Raw genomic sequence first — 20,958 nt, 5'->3', positions numbered from 1 at the left:
TTCCAGGGATCGGCCTAATTATCCGATACCCGATCCAGCTAGTTTTGTTAATATCAGGGCCGATATCCGATCCTAATAGAATATACCTAATATATTATATCCTAAATGAGATCATGCAATAATACCAGCAAATGTCCTGATCTAGGTTAGAACCAAAAAAAGGCTCTCCTGCTGGTAAACTAAACCAAACTGTCCACACATGGTTTTGGACAGCAGAAAATGTCTGGAGGAAAAGAAGCTCAAACACAGTTAAAGCTCTAGAACCACATATATGAAGTTATATATATAAACACTGCAGATTCCATACCATTCTGCTACCTCCTAAGAACACTCCTCACTGCTGCATGCTGGAAATAATGTCCAATAATGGCGTCTAGAGGATACCAGAGGACACTCTGCTCGAGCACAGTGGTAAAAACACAGGATCAGAACTGGATCAGTGTTTTAATCATTAATATCTGATTCATTAAAAAAACGAACCTGGCACTGAACCCATTCTGCTCCAGTTGTAACGTAGCATGGCTGACCCTGCACTCTGACCCTGGCTTTCTAATCTGGACTACGTGAATATGAGGTTTTCGTGGTACTGTTTTTTTTTGTGCATTATGAAAGACCATCTGCCCGTATCATAAACAAGAGCACACAGGTCTGGAACTGGTACAGCCTCCAGCACACTGGTCAAGAACAGCATTAAACATCCTTACCTAATTCATTCATCAGCGGTGGTGCAGCTCCACTGAGGTCCATTTCCCCCATCAACCGCTCAACTCTGCTGCTAGGTACGCTCTGGGTTCTGGCAGTAGTCCTGTAATGGAGTGAATCCATTTCTCCATTTTGTAGCCCATTAGCAGAGCCCCTGATGGGTGGAACAAACTGTAGCCCTGAAGACACGGCCTTATAGGTCACGGGTTTGGTCGTTCTGTCCGCAGAGGGTTTACCTCCGGTCACCTTCCTTGGTTTGTGTGGGGCGGCCAAACCATGGCCTCCTCCACCTCCTGCTCCTGTCCCACTAGTTCTTTTCTTTTTGCGAGCCTCCCCACGTGACCGGGAGGAGTCATGAATACCAGAGTGGCTGAGGTTGCGTGCCACTGCGCCGCTGGGCTTGGCTGGTTTCGAGCGGCGCTCTTGCAGGCGGAGGTTATTGAACTGGTCTATGAACTCCTCGCAGTGCAGCAGGTGATGCTCCGGCTCCCAGGTGTCCTCTTTACTCCCGTAGCCCTTCCATCGGATCAGGTACTCCCATTTGCCCTTCTTGTTCTTCCGCTTGTCTACGATGCGCTCTACCTGGAACAGGGCATACAGAATAGTCAGCTACACAATATGGACAAAAGTATTGGGACACCTGCACTTTCACCGTTTCTTCTGAAATCAAGGGTATTAAAAAAATCTATATAAAAAAATCTCCTGCTTTTGTTGGAGTAACTGTCTCTACTGTCCAGAGAAGATGACTTTCTACTAGATTTTAGAGAAGGAGCATTGCTGTGAGGATTTGATTGCATGAATTGAATGAATGATCACCACCCCACTTCATCATCCCCACCTCATCCCATCCAAAAGTACTGGATGAAGCTCCACCACCATCATTCCAGAGAACACAGTTGTTCCACTGCTCCTCAGCTCCTCAATGTTGGGGGGCTTTACACCCCTCTAGCCCACGCCTGGCATTAGACCCCTGCAGTTCATTAGAAGTCTATGGGTCTATGTCAGGTTATCTGTTCACCTGTGAGTGAGCAGACTGAGACGGATACTGAAAAACAGCAGCACAAGTTTGGCAAGACAGACTGTCTGTGCGGCGTGATGGGTGTTGCGCAATCAAACCTTACAGCAGTTTCAGTCCACTTAAACTCAAAATATCCAGCAGATACATCGAGCGATAGATCTTCAAGTGAGGGTAATCAACATTTCAGTCCGGAGGACTATGAACGTGACCTGCACACAGAGTTAGCCACCTAGCCAACCATTCAAAGAATCTGCCATCCTGGTAGAGTTTTCAGAAAGTCAATGCTCGATCAGGTCTCAGGTGATGCTTAAATACAAAACAAATACACTATATGTCCAAATGTTTGTGCACACCCCTTCTACAGAAGGCATTCAGCTACGTTAAGTTCATCCATTGCTGCCTGTAGAGGCACTGAGCTGTGGAACTGTGGAATGACGGTGCCCCATCGGTAATCATCCAACATCCTCATTAACGATCTCGTCACTGAATGCAATCAAATCCACATGGCAATGCTCCTCCAAAATCTAGTAGAAAACCTTTTTGGACAGTAGAAGCAGATAAGCTAATTTCAAAGCCCTTGATTTCAGAAGAAACACAGAATGAGTAGGTGTCCCAATACTTTTGTCAACTGGAAAAACTGGCTTGCATTGAAGACACAGAGTCTGTATCATCAAAAGTTAACGTTGTTCCTACATAGATGAGGATACTGTGACGTGAAACACAGTGTGACCAAATTACAGAGTCATATCCCTTGGAAAAATCATATAGGCATAAAAATAAACAAAAGCAGACCTTTAAAACTACAAAGTCATACAAGTAAACTAAGTCTTCAGAGGCCTGTGGTCACTTCTCTGGACCAGGAATGCTCAGCTATAAGCAACTGGATAATTGCCCAACACCAAGTCTATTTACTAAGCATGTTCAACCACTGAAACCAGAATACTGGGAACCATCAATGGAGCACTGTTTGTAAAGGTAGGTATCTGGATCCATCTCATATTAGAAGTGCCAGTCGTTCACAACAGTATCACTTGTAAGTGATTAACGAGGCGGAGAGGTAAGCAATTCACTTAGCCTGAGAGCTTATCTCCGCAGGAGTAATTGGTTCTGCTCAGTGCTGTAATCATTCTAGTTACTGAAGATCTGTGAAGAAATAATAATGACCAAGAAATATCAACAATATCCAGCAAGGAGATGAATATGATGAGTGTTCGGAGTATGATGGACCTGCTGTGCCACAGACACGTAATTCTTCAACTATCCATGATGAGATTACCGTAGAACCAACCTTCTTCTAACAGCCGTTAAAACCACATGCCTGTGGGTCGAGGCATGGGCTCTAGAAGACCTCCTCCGGTGTCCTATGATATGTGACACCAAGACTTTAGAGACTTTAGAGACTTTAGAAACGTTAGCAACGTCAGCAGTAGATCCTTGAAGTCCTGGAAGTTGAGAGGTGGGACTTCCATGAGCATCAATGAGGCTTGGGCGCCCATGACCCTGTCGCCAGTTTGCTGCCTCACCAGTTCACCAGCTGTCCTTCCTTGGAGCACTTTTGGTAGGTACTGACCACTTTATACCAGGAGGAAACACCCCACAAGACCTGACGTCTGATGTTCTGGAGATGTTTACATCAACTTCAAGAACTGACTGTTGACTTGTTGCCAAGTATGTAGTTCCACTTCTTGACAGGAGTCTTTGGACAGAACCATATCATTAATGTAAATCACTTCACCTGCCTGTGGTTTTAATGTTATGGCTGATATACTAATTCTGAAAGTTGAAATCAATCAACTTTTAACAAGAACGCTTAAATAATAAAGATGGTGATCTAAAAGCATGATGCTAAAGACCCTGTTGTCGCTGTTCCGTCTCCCACCCTCTGTTTTGCTGATTTTGATTGCTATCCAACCCGGATCAGCGCCTCGCCAACCGATCTCTAATAATACAGGACCGTTCCTTCATCAGTGTGATTCCCGGTAGCAGAGATGAGATACGTGACAGGTGAACAGCTTAAAGCAGGCAGCTCTTTCTCTACAGGCCCTTTAAAATGATCGTAATTGTGATGGGGTGCGCCGTCTGATTCACATCTGAATAATCTGATTTTCACAAGGCTGAGGTAATCAGACTAACAGCTCAGAGCGGTTCTGGCGAGGATATGGGGTCACTCGTACTTGTATTATTATGCAGGTACAGATCCTGCTGTTCCAGATTCTTCCAGGCCCAGTCATATCAACCCCCCCAATCCCCCCGCCCCTCGTCATCATACCCGTAGCATGGTCACACGAGAAGCCTCCTTATATCAAATAAAGTATTCCGTTTCAGTCTTCAGCAGGGGGAGGAGGGGGCGGTTAGATCTTGATGTACATTTCGTTGTACTGGCAACAGCTACTGCGCAGCACAGATAAGAGCCATAGACCCTGTTCTATACCCCTATCAGGCCATACCCTGCACCAGCACTGACTTTCACAGACTGATACATAAAATACACAGAACTCATTCACAACTGCAGTCAAGATCTCAACCTTCTGTCAAACACACTAACCGAGGGTCATACCGCTGTGTAGTTCAGGGTTTTCTCTTTAGAAGAGCTCAATGAATTAGAAAAGCTGGTGAGCTGAATTAGAAGTGAAGCTGTTCAGAGTGGGGTTGGGGTGAAATGCCTCATTATAGAGACGGAAATTTCTTAACAGCACTAGTGAAGAGGAACCAGAGGCTGGAATGTCTACCCACATTTCACTGACCAGCAGTGAGGCTTCACACACTGATACAGATATGTATATATGTATATATGAATTAGACATCTGTATAGTTCAAAGCTTCTAAAAGTTAAAAAACAGAATAGATTTTATCACAGAATGGATATGAATACATTTTTAAATTCCTAGAACATTAATTTACGACAGTTTTGACAGAGTTTTTTAATTAAATATATATATTTTAAGGCCCTTCATGGTAGAGCAGTGCATGCCCACTTTGAGCAATTCCAAGAGCTGTGTTTGTAATAGAGATTACAGTAGAGCTTTATCTGTGGAGAAACTCTTAAAAAGTTACAAAAAACGTTAATGTGAAGGTTTTCTTTTCCCCAGTTTATGGTTTTGTACACATCTCTATTTGGTTCTTTATGGAACCAAACATGGTTCTTCTACGGCAACACTCAAGGTCTTGATTTTTAAGAGAGCAGGTTGTTGTGCAGCTGGGTGATATGACAATATTTTAACATGTTGTGATGAATTTCTATCTTATCGTGATACACAGTATGCTTTTTTAAGCATGTGGAGGATATTGACTTGTGTTTAGTAGAGTCTAAGATTAGAGGATCTGAATTTTAGTCTATTTAAACTAGCTGAGGTTCTTCTTCAGTAAACAGTGAAGCTCTTCTGTAAGAACTCTGGAGAAGAGAGTCTGATAAATGCTGTAAATGTAAATGTATGATCAGTGCTCAAATAAGACTGATCGGCTGCATGTTTCATTACGAACAGTGTCATTAGTCTGGATTAACTGGATAAAGTGCCGCACATTTCAATAATAAAAATCACTGTAATAAATATGGAGTAGAGTGTTTGACTGGTAATTTTGTCCTGATTAATATTGTGTATCGTGAAAATATCTTTAAATATCGTGATGCAATATTTTTACCATATCACCCAGCCCTAGCTGTAGGGCAGTATTGCAGGCAGTGTATTCATGGTGATCTTGTGTAACACGAGTGAGTTCTATTATTTAGCTTGTAGAGATGTTTTACCCTTCAGACATCTGGTTCCTTTTACCACCACTGTGAACAAGCCTGACTCTGATACAAGCCTGATACAAGTTGGTTTCCAACATAGGGACTAAGCCCTAGTCCTAAATTACACATTAATGCTGCCTTCTATTGGAAATGACACTGCAATACACACACACACACACACACACACACACATATATATATATATATTAGACAGCAAGCACAAGTTTTGACACAGTACCATAGTCAAAAGTTTGGACACCCCTGGTTGAATGTGTGTCGATCATAATAGGGTAACCATATTTTTTCACATGGTATCAGGTAGGCCCAAGTTGTTTTTTTTCTAACTGAGTAAATGTGTGTATTAACATACCTTAACAAACTGAAGGATCTGAGAGGTATTTCCACCTTCACACACACACACACACACTGACATAGAAATCCCCCAACCACAACATCCTTTCTATGGTGAAGACTTGTGTGTCCCCAGTGTCCTCTTAGCATTTGGATCAAATGTTGTTGTTTTTTTAAGATGATGATGATGATTCTGATCATTCAAGGACACATTCAACCAGCTGTTCAACTTTTGAACAGCTTTCTTTCTGTGATATATAGTGTGATATTAAAACACACAGGAAAAATAAAAGGGAAAGTCCACAATCCAGCATGTCATGACACCAAGAATGCACCGTGTGTATCCAACATTGGAGTAAAATATACAATTTCAGGCAGATATAATCTCTCTCTAGTAAACAAATCATGGAAAATGAAAACAGTGAATTTTCCTTTAGTATTAAGAAGCGAAAAAGCAAAAAATGTGAATTCTACACTGCACATCACACGCCCTGTGTTCTGACTATTGCTAAAACTATATATTGTGCAGCCCTACTACACAACATTATGAGCTAGGCTTCAGGACTAGGCTCAATTCCAGTCTGGCAAAGCAACCCCATAAGATTTTACACATTTTACACCAATCCACTCGTTTCATTATGTGAATAAAATGGATTAATTTAAGATTGGACTTTGAGACAATCCAATGCTGAAAAAGGTCACACTTGCCTTGTTCACACACTGTCCAGGTTAAGTCATTAACACTGTCCAAAAAAAGTGAAGCAATACCAAAAGTGAAGCAATACCATCCTTACAATTAAGACTATAAACTGAACCAGTCTTGTTTAAAGCTGCATGGTATCACATACAAAAATTCAGTAAATATTTTGATAATAAAAAAGCATCATATGACTACAGCAGAGCTAAACGGAGCAAACGGCTTCCTGAATCTCGCAGCTGAGTGGGCTTCTCTCCATGCTGCTGCTGCCGGGCAAAGGAAACCAATCTAATCCTTGATATAAAGGCAATATTGATGGCTTATCAGTTGCTATGGTTATTCTCCACACTCCAAATCTGCCCAAAGTGTTGTGAAAGGACTGCTAATAATAATGACTGCCATGCTTCCACAGCCACTTAATGACGGGGCCAGGCAAGTTGCCGGAAGCACCACAGCTGCATCTGCCCATGCTTCCAACCTTCATCCAACGCTGACTCTGCACACGTGAACACTGCAGACTACTACAGCAAATACCCTTATCTGACCCTCCTGCTGCCAAAACAAATCTGACTCATCAAGGAACAAAGTCTACAAGACCTCTGAAGGTGTCCTGCTGTGCTCTCTGGAACCAAGACTAACGTTAGCAGCAGATCCTTGTAGTCCTGGAAGTTGTGAGGTGGGCGGAGTCTCCATGAGCATCAATGAGACTTGGGTGCCTATGACCCTGCCTCCAGATCACCGACTGTCTTTCCTTAGAGCACTATTGGTAGGTACTGACCACTGCATACCAGGAGGGAACACCCCACAAGACCTGATGCCTGATGTTCTGGAGATGTTCTGACCCTTCAGTCATTGTCTAGAACATTACAGTCTGGTTCTTGTCAAAGTGTCTCAGATTCTTCCAACACATCACCTTCAAGAACTGACTGTTCACTCGCTGACTAGTGTGTAGAGCCACCTCCTGAAATGTGTCATATATATATATAATCAACAACAGCTTCTCGTCTGCACAGTGGCACGTCTGCATAGGCCTGTATGTAAATAAGTTGGTTTCTGTGACCTTTTAACAACACTGAACTCTAGACAGGTTGTTTTTGCAGCTTCATTTCCCTGTTGACTGGGAGGACTGAGGTGCTAACGTAATTCAATTCAAACAACATGAAATAAGCTGTACTTCACATTTCAGCCGACACCTGCTGAAGCCAAGCAGGAGAACATTATCTAATCTATTATCTATTCAAGTCAGACGGTATACTGGTTTACAGCATGTAGTCTAATCTCTACTCCTGTAATGAAGTTTTTCTGTAATGCAATTGGGTCATTTTCTTCTGGATCAATATGTCTAGAAGCATAAAGACCATCGGGGATCAAAGTCCAACCTACTGAACATTTCTGGAACGTTTCAGCCTCCAGCCTGGCTGGGATTGGCACAGGCCAGTCAATGCATGCACAGAATTACTGATGTCCAGCTCCATTTCCAGTCCAGTAAATCCATGAACCTGGTTTACCTTTCATCTTCTTTCATGATCCATTACGTTATTGATCATGCAGAAGCTATTTTTAACCTGCTGTATTAATAGAATCACACAGCCAAAACATGCAACCCGGTTTCAGGCATCTTGTAAAGCTGCAATGAGGTGGACTGACAGGCCGGTGGAGGAGATCCCTCCTGCAGATCTCAATACTGTTTCACTGCATCCTAAGCCGAGATCAGCATCAGCGGTTAACTGCAGGGGGTTCTGGAGACAGATGAGAAAAGGATGAGATCTCATTCTGCTCTGATGGACTGCTGAAAGATCTCGGAGATGTAAAAGAGTGTTGTAAAAGATCTGAGAAGATCTTACACTTTTCTGGAGTGATTATTAATCAGATGCACTTTTAGAAATAAAGGTGCTATGAAGGAGTCCTTTGAGGGATGCCATGGAAGAACCAATTTTGGTTCCATAAAAATAATGATTTATTTCGCTTGGTCAAGAACATTCACACTCATTTCTTCAAATATTTAACACACATCTCTAAAAATGGTTCTTTATGGAAACAAAAATGGTTCTTCAATAGGATACAAAGTCTCTGAGATCTAAAGGTAAAGGTAAAGGTGCACGTATTTGTCACTGTACAGTGTACAGCGAAATGTGTCCTCTGCATTTAACCCATCTGGTAGTGAACACACACTCACACACACACATGTGTTAGGGGCAGTGAGTATACACACACACCCAGAGCGGTGGGCAGCCAACTCCAGCGCCCGGGGAGCAGAGAGGGTAAAGGGCCTTGCTCAAGGGCCCAACAGTGGCAGCTTGCCGAGCCCGGGAATCGAACCCACAACCCTGTTATCGATATCTCGGCGCTCTAACCGCTGAGCCACCACTGCCCCTAGAAGACACCAAAGTGGGGAAAGCACTACCAACATTTCTATCAAATTTTTATTTTATCAAAAAATTAGATTAGTTGGTCATATCGCCCAGCCCCAACTCGCAGAGTAGTAGACTATACCACAGTATCCATCAATAGGTGGTCAACATTCCCAGCCCACTGTCTCTAGCTCACTGTTGTCAAGCCAACCACGTTCTGCTGGACTCTTTAACCGACAGCAGAAGAGGGGATTAGCTGGTCAGGACGCTCCAGCAGAAAAGCTTTTTAATCTCCTGGTTACATTAAAGGTTGATTATTCAAAAAGCAGAAAAAGTGAATTATTAAAATGCATCATGTTTAAAACATCCTGCCTCCAAGCAAGGGGTAACGAAGACAGCACCGAATTAGTCCGGAGACCTCTTATCCATTCATCTACAGCCCTGAAATTGATCAGCCGAATTCATCTGTGCATGTGAGCATCCAGCGCTCTGCTCTGACCCTTTTTTTTTTATCCCAAATTCATTTCTACACACCAAGCGGAGACAATAAATCAGAGAAGAGTGAATCACGGACATCCTGCTACGCAAGAAACAGCATCGCAACTTCACATTTTTAAGAATACACTCTCAAAAATAGAGACGCTACAAAAGGTTCCTTGAGGATACTATAGAGGAAAAAGTTTGTGGACACCCCTTCTAATGAACGCATCTAACTACTTTAGGCTGCTCCCATTGCTGATACAGATGTGCAAATGCACACACACACACACACACACACACACACACACACACACACACACAGCTTGTCTAGTCCCTGTAGAGAAGAAGTACTGCCAATAGAATAGGACTCTCTGGAGCAGATCAACATCATGACCCTATTGGCTCCATGCTGTCTAATGCCAGGCGTGGGCTGGAGGGGTATAAAGCCCCCCAGCATTGAGGAGCTGTGGAGCAGTGGAAGAACTGTGTTCTCTGGAGTGATGGTGGAGGAGCTCCATCCAGTAAAGGTGTACGTATTTGTCACTGTACAGCGAAATGTGTCCTCCGCATTTAACCCATCTGTGGTAGTGAACACACACATTAGTGAACTAGGGGCAGTGAGTACACACACACCCAGAACTCCAGCGCCCGGGAGCAGAGAGGGGAGCAAAAAGGCCCAACAGTGGCAGCTTGCCTAGCAAGCCCACAACCCTGATATCGATAGTCCAGAGCTCTAACCGCTGAGCCCCCATAAATGCAATGAAGTCAAAGTGGTTCTTCTATGGTATTGCTCAATGAAACTTTTGTAGCATCTCTATTTTGTTTTTAAAGTGTAGCCTTCAGCAAGATTAACATGTCATCTGGTGAAGAACAAGGTTCGGAAATACCATGGTTTGTCATCTGAAGAACACAAAAAAGAAGCTGATTTGCATAATCCGAATGTATTATTCAATTTAATTTTCAAGTAATCAGCAATCTGGACTCTGGACGTTTAATATTGAGCTGTGTTTCAGATTTCTGTCAATAAAAAGTAGATTCTTTTATTTTAATTACTTACAGCTCTGTTGTTTGTTGGGTAAATCAATTGGAGGAATTGAAGGATTGTGCAATTGACATTTTATAATGTGTGCTATTTCTAACCTATTTTAATAATGAAATTATGTAGCAATATCACAGTAGTTGTTGGGCAAATACAAGCACTACCTCTTCCTGAGAAAAGACCTCTGCTGTACAGCACCAAAATTCATTTGACTTTTTATTGTATTATTTTATTAATGGATTGCTCCATTTATTATGCTGTTATTACACAGTGGCTATAATTAAAGTATCACATTAACCAGAGTGGACTTATGAACAGCTTTTAAAATACAATTTACCAAAATGTCATGTTAAAATTCATGCATGAAAGGGGTTAAAGTGCCCATACTGACGCTCACTTTGTTAAGCAGTGGGTAAAAATATAATGCAGTACTTTTAAAGCCCTTCATAAGCAAAGCACTGTATGTAGTTCACTGCCATAAATCACCCAGTCATGAGGGAGCATGGTTTTCTATTAAACCAGGCGTCACTCAGCAATAATAACAATCTTCTCACTTCCATCTAAAGGGCACACACTGTCCTGCACTGGTAATCATGTTCTAACTATCGGTCATGCTTTGGCTAGGGTACATAGGTCAATTGGTTTATTGCCTAAATACTCGGTGACCTCAGCATGACTGCAGCAGGTTTTTTTTTAATATTTAATTTTTTAAACCTGGATTGATTTTTTTATAAAAGCCGGAAAGATCTAATTGCTTGTGTTCTTTAGCTGGAATGTTCTCCAGAGAGCAGATCAGCACAGTTGAGATATGTGGAACAATAATGTACAATAATGCATGTCTTAATTTCTGTTAAAACACACTGAAAGAGCAGTATGTGGAACATCAGGCATCAGGTCTTGTGGGGTGTTCCCTCCTGGGTAAAGGGCCTAGCTTGCCAAGCCCGGGAATCGAACCCACAACCCTGTTATCGATATCCCGGCGCTCTAACCGCTGAGCCACCACTGCCCCTACATATCTTACTGTAATAACACCATCACTGTATCCGACCGTCCAAAATCCTCAAAGCTCTGCAAGTCCCAACATCACTCAGTCCTGGCTCTTTAAAGGTGAGCTGCTCTAAGCCTCTGTCTGGAGTGGGCACTGAGCCATCTGAAGCTTACACAGAAGAGCGCTTAAATTTCACTGACGGTTACGACTGTAATAACAGACAAGACTATCGCACCTGAATTCAACACCAATCAAGGGACACAAGCCGTGATCTAAGGGGTACAGGTCACCGGTCATCAGACAGATCGGACACATTTTATTTTTATGGGCTGAATAAACGACCTTCATAAAATGTACAGGTGGGTTTAAGCTTCTTTTAAAAAGCAGCATTTTTAATTCAGCAGCTTCACAGGATGAGAAAAAGACCTTCTGAACTTTCAATGGACGTCAATGAAGAAAGATTTTATTATAAGTCAGTTTTCTATTGGTCCATTAATTAATCAACTGTCAGATTCACATTAAAAATTATTTTCTTTTTTGTGTCACAAAGTAACTCTGTATAACTGTATAATTGTCTTATTCAACCTAAAACATGAGGGGAAATGCTAAAAGCTGTCATTTGTGACATATTTAAGATTTAAGAGAGATTTAAGAGGTTTAATTTACATAACCTGGCCCCGGTCATTCATTCAGGATCTGTCCGCTGGGTATTCTGGACCTCCACAGTAAAAAGAAAATCTGCATCATAACTGTTTATAGGTTTATTACTTTTTCATCCCCACCCTTTCATCTCACTGCTCCAATTCACTCTACAGCTCGTTTTCTCTCTCAGCATTTTTAAGAACTGCAGTTTGCAGTTTCTTCTGGCTGAAGTTGATTTATGCCAGAATACTTCATTACCTACAAAGAATGGATTTCTTTTTCGTGTACACGCTGTTTATGGGCCTCCAGCTCGGCAGCAGCTGGGTTATTATTATTATTATTATTATTTTAAACAATGTGCATTTTTAAATGCAAAGATCCAATTCTGTAGCAGTTTCTATATTTAATAAACAACCTTAATAACTTTTACCTATTATTGTTGATTATAAACATTCAATCCACTGTATTATTATTTGAGATTTGTTATATATATATATATATATATATATATATATATATATATATATATATATATATATATATATATATATATATATATATATATTTTAGAAATTATACTATATTCTACTATATATACTAATATATACTATGTTATACTATAGTGTATTAATTCCCTTCTCTTTTTCTATATTGTTCTGGGAAACTTTAAATGATCTATTGGAATGCAGATTTCACCACAAGGGAGGAAACACAAGCAAAAATAAAAATTTATACAATAATAATTCTCCAAAATGACTTATTTTACATGGACTTCCATTAAAATGAATGGAAAGCAAAGCTACTCGTGTAGTAATCTTCTGCAGAACTTCAGAGAAGGTTTCATCCAACTGCTACCAGAGTGTAGAGTCAAATACAGACAACCTGACATGTACTGATCACTGAGTTCAACACTCAGAAATCAGACAGCGATCAGACAGTGATCAGACAGCGATCAGACAGCTTCTGCCAAAGCAGACATTCTGAAAGCTCTGTTTTGGAGACACCTGTAGAACATCCCCACAGGTGCCTGCCCCAGATACTGGGTCAGGCTTCCTCAGCAGATCAGAAACAGCTCTCAGAAGCTGGTCAGTCTTAATGACCCTTCAGAAACTTTCCAATTTCACAACGCAGAGAGGAGCCTGGACGTCCTGAAGAGACGTTGAAGAGACGAGGGCAACTTTCTAACAACCTTACGAGCAGAAAAGAAACTGAAACATGGACGCCATGACATCAGCACTGCACTCCAGAGGCATTAGTCAGCCAGCATGCCCAACACCACCAAGCTCAGAGGAACCACCTCTGGACCTGCTGCTCCAACACTGAGCAACGTCCCTGTGCTCCACCAAAACACCAGCAGATACTCAATCAGTTTTTAATGAACCACTGAGAAGAAGAAGAAGAAGAAGAAGAAGAAGAAGAAGAAGAAGAAGAAGAAGAAGAAGAAGAAGGAGGACCCTCAGACTGCTCCACCAGCACCCACCTGAACACCAAGCCACGAGTCTCAACCCTAGAACCCAACAACCTCGAGCCCAACGTCCCCACCAGCTGACCCCCCAGAGCCCACCAGCGAAGCTCCTCCACCAGACTGGACGGTGTGGTTACTTTTAGCACTTCAGACTATTTTAACACCGCCAGACCTGCAGTTCAGACCCTCGCACCTCCACGCATCCTCCACCCTCAAAAAGTACGAACTGACGAGAACCGGGCGGAAAGAACCCAGAGAGAACCCAGCGCTTCATCCTCGGATCTCCAGAGCACGTCGCCTGGAGGCTCGCTGAGCTTCGCCTGTTAAAGGGCTTCGGACGAGGAGGTGGAGGTAGTGGTGGTGGTAGTAGTGGTGGTGGAGGAGGTGGTGGTGGTGGTGGTGGAGGAGGAGGAGGAGGACCTCCCCTCACTTCCTAATTCCACCATTCGTCAATTTTAAGAAGTGGATCTCTTTGACAGTACCTCGTAAAGCTCCCCCGAAGCCATCCTTGGGGCTGGGCGGCGTGGCGGGCTGCCTCGCTGGGCTGCTGTTTTCTCGGTTGTCCGCGTTGGCTCGGTGTACCGGAGGAAAGCCCCGGTGGACGGGTATTAACCAACCAACTGGCCTCGTTATTGAGAGCCAGCCGCAGTAGCAGATCAAGCAGGCAGCGTCAATCGAGCACGGCTGCGATGGATTGAGCCTCTGGTTAAAAACAAACACGTAGGGGAGGACGGGGCGGTGCTGCTGCTCTCCCGGAGAGCCGCTCTGCTCCAGCAGCTCCGGCTGATGAGCTCCGTGTGCCTCACTGTGGAGGAAGTCCTCCCGTTCACAGACGCCCCCGTGGCGCAAAGACGGTCATTGGCTTGACGTCCAAGCAAGCCTCCACTTTTGTCCCACGGGTTGTGAGGAGATCTTGGAGACCTTTAGCCTACTGATAGAGACCCAAGTCAGGGTCAGACCCTCCACATGACGGCCAGGGCCCTGTAGGAGGGTCTAGCTGAGTCGAGAGTGGTGGTGCTCTGAGTATAGTTATGAATAAAGTGTGTTATTGACCATCAGGTAGAGCCAATACTTATAATACTACTAGCACTATAAGTTCAAGGTTAAAGTTTATTATTATTGTTCTATTCTATCTTATATATCATATATATATATATTTACATTTACAGCATTTAGCAGACGCTCTTATCCAGAGTGACTTACAAGGTTACTGGTATTACAGAGGAGGGCCAGTGCAGTGTTAGGAGTCTTGCCCAGGAACTCTTATTGGACTCTCATTATCACCCAGACCTGGAATCGAACCCCAGTCTCCCACATGGTGTGGCAGCTCAGTTGCAGGTGCTGGTGTTATCTGTTGTGCCACACCAACTATAATATATAAATATATATATATGAATATATGTGTCTGTGTATGTATTTCTATTTAATCAATCTGGTCATTTTATACATTTATATGTTGTTTCATGTGACCAAACAGGTTACTACAGTTTGTACCGTCCACTGTAACAACTGCACTTCTAAATGAAATTTACTTTTACATTTCTGACATTTACCTGACGCTCTTCTCCAGAGCGACTTACATGGTTACTTATATTACAGAGGAGGGCCAATGTAGTGTTAGGAGTCTTGCCCGGGACTCTTATTGGTGTAGCACAGCAGCACAGTCACCCAGACCTGGAATCGAACCCTGGCCTCCCACATAGTGTAATAGCTCACTGGCAGATAGTGGTTTTATCTGTTGCATCACACCAACCACTATACGAAATAATTACGTTACTGAAACACTGCAGAAATACTTACATACGTACTGTATATGTTGTACCCTTCACACCACACTGCTTGTATTGTAATGGGTAACTCACTTTTAGTGGGTGTGGTTTGCACACTACCCTTCACCACAAGGCTCCTGCGACAGCCGTGGACTCTGAAATCAGGGGTGAATTTTGTAGTGTGAAGCTGGCATTGGCTGATTAAGCCAATCAAACTTAAAAATGAATAGTTCAGTGACTTTTAGCATGTGCAAAGTGTAACCTCGTTAAGTAAAACTCACACCTTTCCCATTGGCTCCTGGCACCACCTATTTGCATACTGGGCGTGTATTTCCCCTCCTCACTCACCATCAGTGTGTAGTCGTTCCTGTCAGGCCACATACTCTTGGGTAAGCAGTAATATTTTATAAAATATAAAAGTAAAAAGTAAATTCTACGTAAATATTTTTATTTGTTTAACAATGCTTTTTAAAACGTTTATCCATTTATTTCTTACAATTTTATGAGCTTATATGAAATGTATCTAAGAACTTATCCAGGCTTACAGTGCAGGCAAAATGTGAGAGAGTGAAGTGCAATCTAATGCTGTTGCAGTGAGCAGCAGATAAACGCAATACTCTACATAACAGTGTTGAATGACTGGTGGAAAGTCCTGTATGTGACGTATAATCAGGAGGTAAAGTGTTTGCCTTCAGGGAGTAAAAGTGCTGCCCTGACCCCAACAGAGCGAAGAGTCCATTGTTGGGATGGTTCGAGGTCCTTCACGATCGTCCTGGCCTGGTCTGGATGATGCGCTCAGCTGATTGCACCGCCCTCTGGGGAGCCAGCATGTTCTGCTTAATGCTGTTCCCAAACCAGTTCCCAAACCAGTACTGCCACTACCGCTAACAGTAATAATTACAGAAGCATTTGTAGACACCTGGCCACCCAACATTCTGCAGTAACAGCATCTTCTCCTCGCCCTCTTGGCATTGGGGATCGTGGCTTTCGACTCAGTGGGTTGAGCAGATCTTTAAAACATTTAATGATGGAAAACTCAGGCAAATTAGAACATAGGAAGAACCCACATATGTCTGCTGAGAACCTGCAGGAATGTGGAGCTTGGTTAAAGTGTGCTCCTGGAGATCATAATGTAATTATTGATAAAATATTTAAAAAGTAAGAAGAAAACATACAAAAAGAGGCAAAAGAGTAATATATATATATATGAGAATAAGGTTATGAGAGAGTGTTTGGCTTGGTGTGTACAGTAGTTGCTGTAGAGATGTCCCCCACTGTTCCCAGACCATACATTTTTAAAGGGCTTGCGACACAGTGTTGTTAGCTGACACTGAAGCACAAATTGGGTTTTTCTCTCCATGACCTCGCAACAACCTCCATCACCCAGTTTCACTAATAATGTCCCAACCTCCTTGATATTAACATTACTCTGGGTGAGGAGTATGTACGAGAACAGGTGCACCACATTTCACACTGGCAATGAAAATACACTATATCGACAAAAGTATTGGGACACCCGATTATTCATTCTTTCTTCTGAAATCAAGAGTATCAAAAAGAGTTGATCCTGCTTCTGTTGGAGTAACTGTCTCTACTGTCCAGAGAAGAAGACTTTCTACTAGATTTTGGAGAAGGAGCGTTGCTGTGAGAATTTTATTGCATTCAGCCACCAGAATGTTAGTGAGGTCAGGATGTTGGATGGATGATCACCGCTCACCTCATCCTATTCAAAAGTACTGGATGGAGCTCCACCACCATCATTCCAGAGAACACTGTTCTTCCACTGCTCCACAGCTCCTCAATGCTGGGGGGCTTTATACCCCTCTAGCCCATGAATCCAATATGTTCATGTTTATATATCTGCTCCAGAGAGTCCTATTCTATTGGCAGTACTTCTTCTCTACAGGGACTAGACAAGCTGCGTGTGTGCATTTGTGCATTGGTGTCAGCAATGAGTGCAGCTTAAAGTAGCTGAATGCATTCATTAGAGTGAAGGGTGTCCACAAACATTTGGACATGTGTAACTTGATGATGCTGATTGTACAAACTGTACATGGGATGTTCGCAGTGCTGTGTGTGTGTGTGTGTGTGTGTGTGAAAGGCACAGGGTGTTAAAGGCCCATTGAACCAGTGGATTCGTCTATAAGTTAGTGACAAAACAGAAAATGAAAGTGATAATTGTACGAGGGGGCAGGGTTAAGAAGTTCTCTCCCCATCCAACGTTCCACTCTCCCTCTCAGAAAAAGACTTCACTGGGGTAGTACTCCTCTAATAACTGGCGTAGAACCTTCAAAGTTATGTTTTCAGGAGCTTTAGTTAAGGGACAGTACTGTAAGGTAAAAGTGCACATATTTGCCTCCTATATCTTTCTCGCCAGAGAAAGTGACATCTCTTTCCAGAATGTATGCTTATATTCTACAAAATTCTATGCAGTTGACTTTATGACTGTTAATAGAGTAAAAAAAATACAATTAATCTTAATTATTTCATGTAAAATTCAAGTTGAATGTAGAAATCAAGAGGCGGAGACAATAATGTGCGGGCTGGCATTGGTTCACATATTTTGTGTATACCTTGTGTCCCAAGCATTAGTAAAACATTATCAATAATGACTCATTTATGTAATTATTATTATTATTATTATTATTATTATTATTATTATTATTATTAAAAATAGACTCAATAAAAAAAAATAGCAAAAGGTTTATCTGAAAGATGCAAACTTTAGCCCCAGTTCTACAGCCCCTATGTAAACATGTATATATACACAGATAAATAGATTTCATTCTAACACTGAATTCATGTTATTTCTTCTTTTTTTTTAGGAAAATATTCTTTCAACAAATTCTTTTTATTCAGGGCCTCTTGGATGTATTTGTCAAATTAGATTAGTAACAGGTTAGATTAGACTCTTCCTCACAGTTGAACTGTATGAGTTTATGTACAGTTCAGCCACTGGGCACGTGTGCTCTACTCTCCATGCCCTCGGCTGTTGGTATCCTTATCTCACTTCTTCTTCCTGACCAGCCGAACTTTCAGTTCTCCTGAAGAAAACTCACCCAGTTTAGTTCTTACAGACCAGATTAGAATCAGATTGTGTGGATCCCCCATGTGTCACTAAAACAGCTCTAACCCATCAAGGCATGGACTCCACAAGGCCTCAGAAGGTGTCCTGCTGTGGTATCTGAAGCACCAAGACTAATGTTGGCAGCAGATCCTTTAAGTCCTGTAAGTTGTGAGGTGGGCGGGGCCTCCATGAGCATTACTAAGAGCCTTGGGCACCCTGTCACCGGTTCTGGGGTTGTCCTTCCTTGGAGCACTTTTGGTAGGTACCGACAACTGCATACTGGGAACACCCCACAAGACCTGCCTGATGGCCTAGCCATCACAGCTAGCTTGGTTCTTACGTTTGGCTTCCAGCACATCATCTTTGGATCAATGCTTTCATAAAGCTCTCCTGTTTATGGCAGTGTCTTCCTTTTAAAGACTTTGGCCTATTTGACCAGTGTATGGATATCAGGTCCAGCTCACTCTGTTTGTATGAGAAAATACTAACCAAAATAAATGTTAATTTTTAATTGAGACATTTTTTAGACGTCTTTTTATAGTTATATAGTTATATACAGTTTATTTTGAACTTTTGAACTTTTGAACTATTCCTTTCACAGTCTGTGTCCTTGAATTCTGTAGAGAACTGAATGAAGTGTTCATTTAAAAGGTCATACAAAAATAATGAATGCATCTAGGCCTTAAAAATATTGCTTTTCCTGTATTAAGAGTGAACATGGGAATGAGGAGATCAGAAGAGTCAGCTGGTCAGTATAGAATAAGGACATTCGGTTTTTTAGAGCTTGTGCATTTCACTAAAGCATTTTCCTCATTTCTTCTCTTCTCCTGGGCTAACTTTCAGACCAGGCAGCTAAACTGTCTTCAACCAGTTATACATTGTTTATCTGAATTCGGAGGACAACAGCACAACCAAACAGCTTTATCTTTGTTGAGATGAGGTCATGGCTATTCAGCGAACACTGGGCCAGAGATATCTCTGGGGTGGGCACACAAAGAGAAACCAAACAAATGCCTAAATGGCTGAATCAGTTTTATCCTCTTGAGCAAGGCGAGGATTTGGCTGGACAGAGTGCAGTGAGTGTGTGCTTGTTTTTAGGGAAGTGCAATGTGGCATAGAGTTTCAGCCTCTGTCAATAATGAGGATTATACTCTCCTGGAACTGAAGGCTAGAGATCCCAGAGAGAGTCCAGGCCTAATGCAGGTAATGAAGGTCTTCAGACGCTGCTGTGTTGGATTTGAACTGTGGTGGAGATGGTAGATCTAATAGGACCAGGGTTAGGCTCTCTCTGGCCTCTCTACTCTTCACTATCTGTCTACTATCTGAGCCTGATCCTGGTCTAGTAGACCTACCACCCTACAGAGCTCTGATCCACCTGCCTCTAAAGACCTTCATTACCTGGATTAAGGTGGATTAGATCGAGGTTGGGGCCACACTCTGCAGGGCGGCTGCTGTTATTTTAATTGCTGTTATTGTTAGTGTTGTTGTAATGCTTTGGCAGTACTATACTGATCGCAGTCATGCCAGAAAAGCTTCCTCTATCTTCTTGAATCTTGAAAAAGAGACCAAAACTGAAATGGTTTGAAACAAAATGATCAAGTAAAATCTGGTTTCTGTTCCACTTACGGTGGGAGAACCCTTAGCAGCACAGTCTCAGTCACTGGTGTTTCACGGTTGATCTGAAAGCATTAGTGTATCAGCCAGTTTGTTATATAACACAAAAATGTGATTATTCGCAGTATAACTTACAGACCACAGGTGCCCAACCCTGGTCCTGGAGATCTACCACCCTGCAGATCTGTCTCTAATATTCAGATGCCACCAAATACCTTCATAATCTGGATCAGGTGTGTTAAATTAGGGGACATATCTGAGTAATACTGAGTACGTCCTTCTTGCGTCACCAAAACAGATCTGACTCATTAATGCATGGACTCAAAGCTCAAGGCCCACCAAGACTAACCTTAGCAGCAGATCCTTTAAGTCCTGTAAGTTGTGAGGTGGGCGGAGCCTCCATGAACATCAAAGAATATTGGGTGCCTGACTTAACAGCTCCTAGTCTGTATAACAGTAGTTTTTCCACATATTTAAGTTACCTTGTGAGAAGATGAAAATTATGCATTATACATCAAATACTACATAAAATTACCCAGAAAACCCAGAAACCCAGAAAAAAAAAACAAGAAAAAAAAACAAGATGTAGAAATGGTCTAAAATCCAAATGTGAATCTAATGCTATTTGTCTATAAAACATCAGAAGTGAAACACTAATAGATTTTTTGGATCAAATTGAAAATGCATATTGTTCAAACTAGTAAATACTAATATTGTTGAATCATAACCAAAACTGTATGTGAGACATGTATGATTATTTTGATCTTTTTTTATGCATAAATTTTATGCACTTCTTTACTTGTTAATACTCTTCTATGCTGAATGTTGACTATGATAAGACTATAATAAGACTATGATTAGACTATGATTAGACTATGATAAGACTATGATTAGACTATGATTAGACTATGATAAGACTATGATTAGACTATGATTAGGCTATGATAAGACAATGATTAGACTATGATTAGGCTATGATAAGGCTATGATTAGACTATGATGCGAGTTTGATAAGACTATGATAAGACTATGATTAGACTACGAT

The 20,958-nt window shown here is 41.9% G+C and overlaps 1 protein-coding gene across 1 annotated transcript in view; it reads right to left on the bottom strand.

The window, feature by feature from the left end:
• Positions 1-14,287, bottom strand: part of LOC140575308 (chromodomain Y-like protein 2) — a 37,433-nt gene extending 23,146 nt beyond the window's left edge. Inside the window, exons 1-2 of the mRNA XM_072695570.1 lie at positions 13,946-14,287; positions 705-1,284 (exon numbers count right to left, since the gene is read on the bottom strand). Coding sequence (XP_072551671.1) covers positions 705-1,284; positions 13,946-13,969 — 604 coding nt within the window. The 5' untranslated portion in view covers positions 13,970-14,287. The remainder of the gene's footprint in view (positions 1-704; positions 1,285-13,945) is intronic.
• Between the last annotated feature and the right edge of the window lie 6,671 nt (positions 14,288-20,958).

This window comes from Salminus brasiliensis, chromosome 13 (genome assembly GCF_030463535.1).
Source record: "Salminus brasiliensis chromosome 13, fSalBra1.hap2, whole genome shotgun sequence".
Classification (NCBI taxonomy): Eukaryota; Metazoa; Chordata; class Actinopteri; order Characiformes; family Bryconidae; genus Salminus; species Salminus brasiliensis.
Note: the sequence above shows the minus strand (reverse complement) of the source record. Positions and strands in the feature narration are given on the sequence as shown.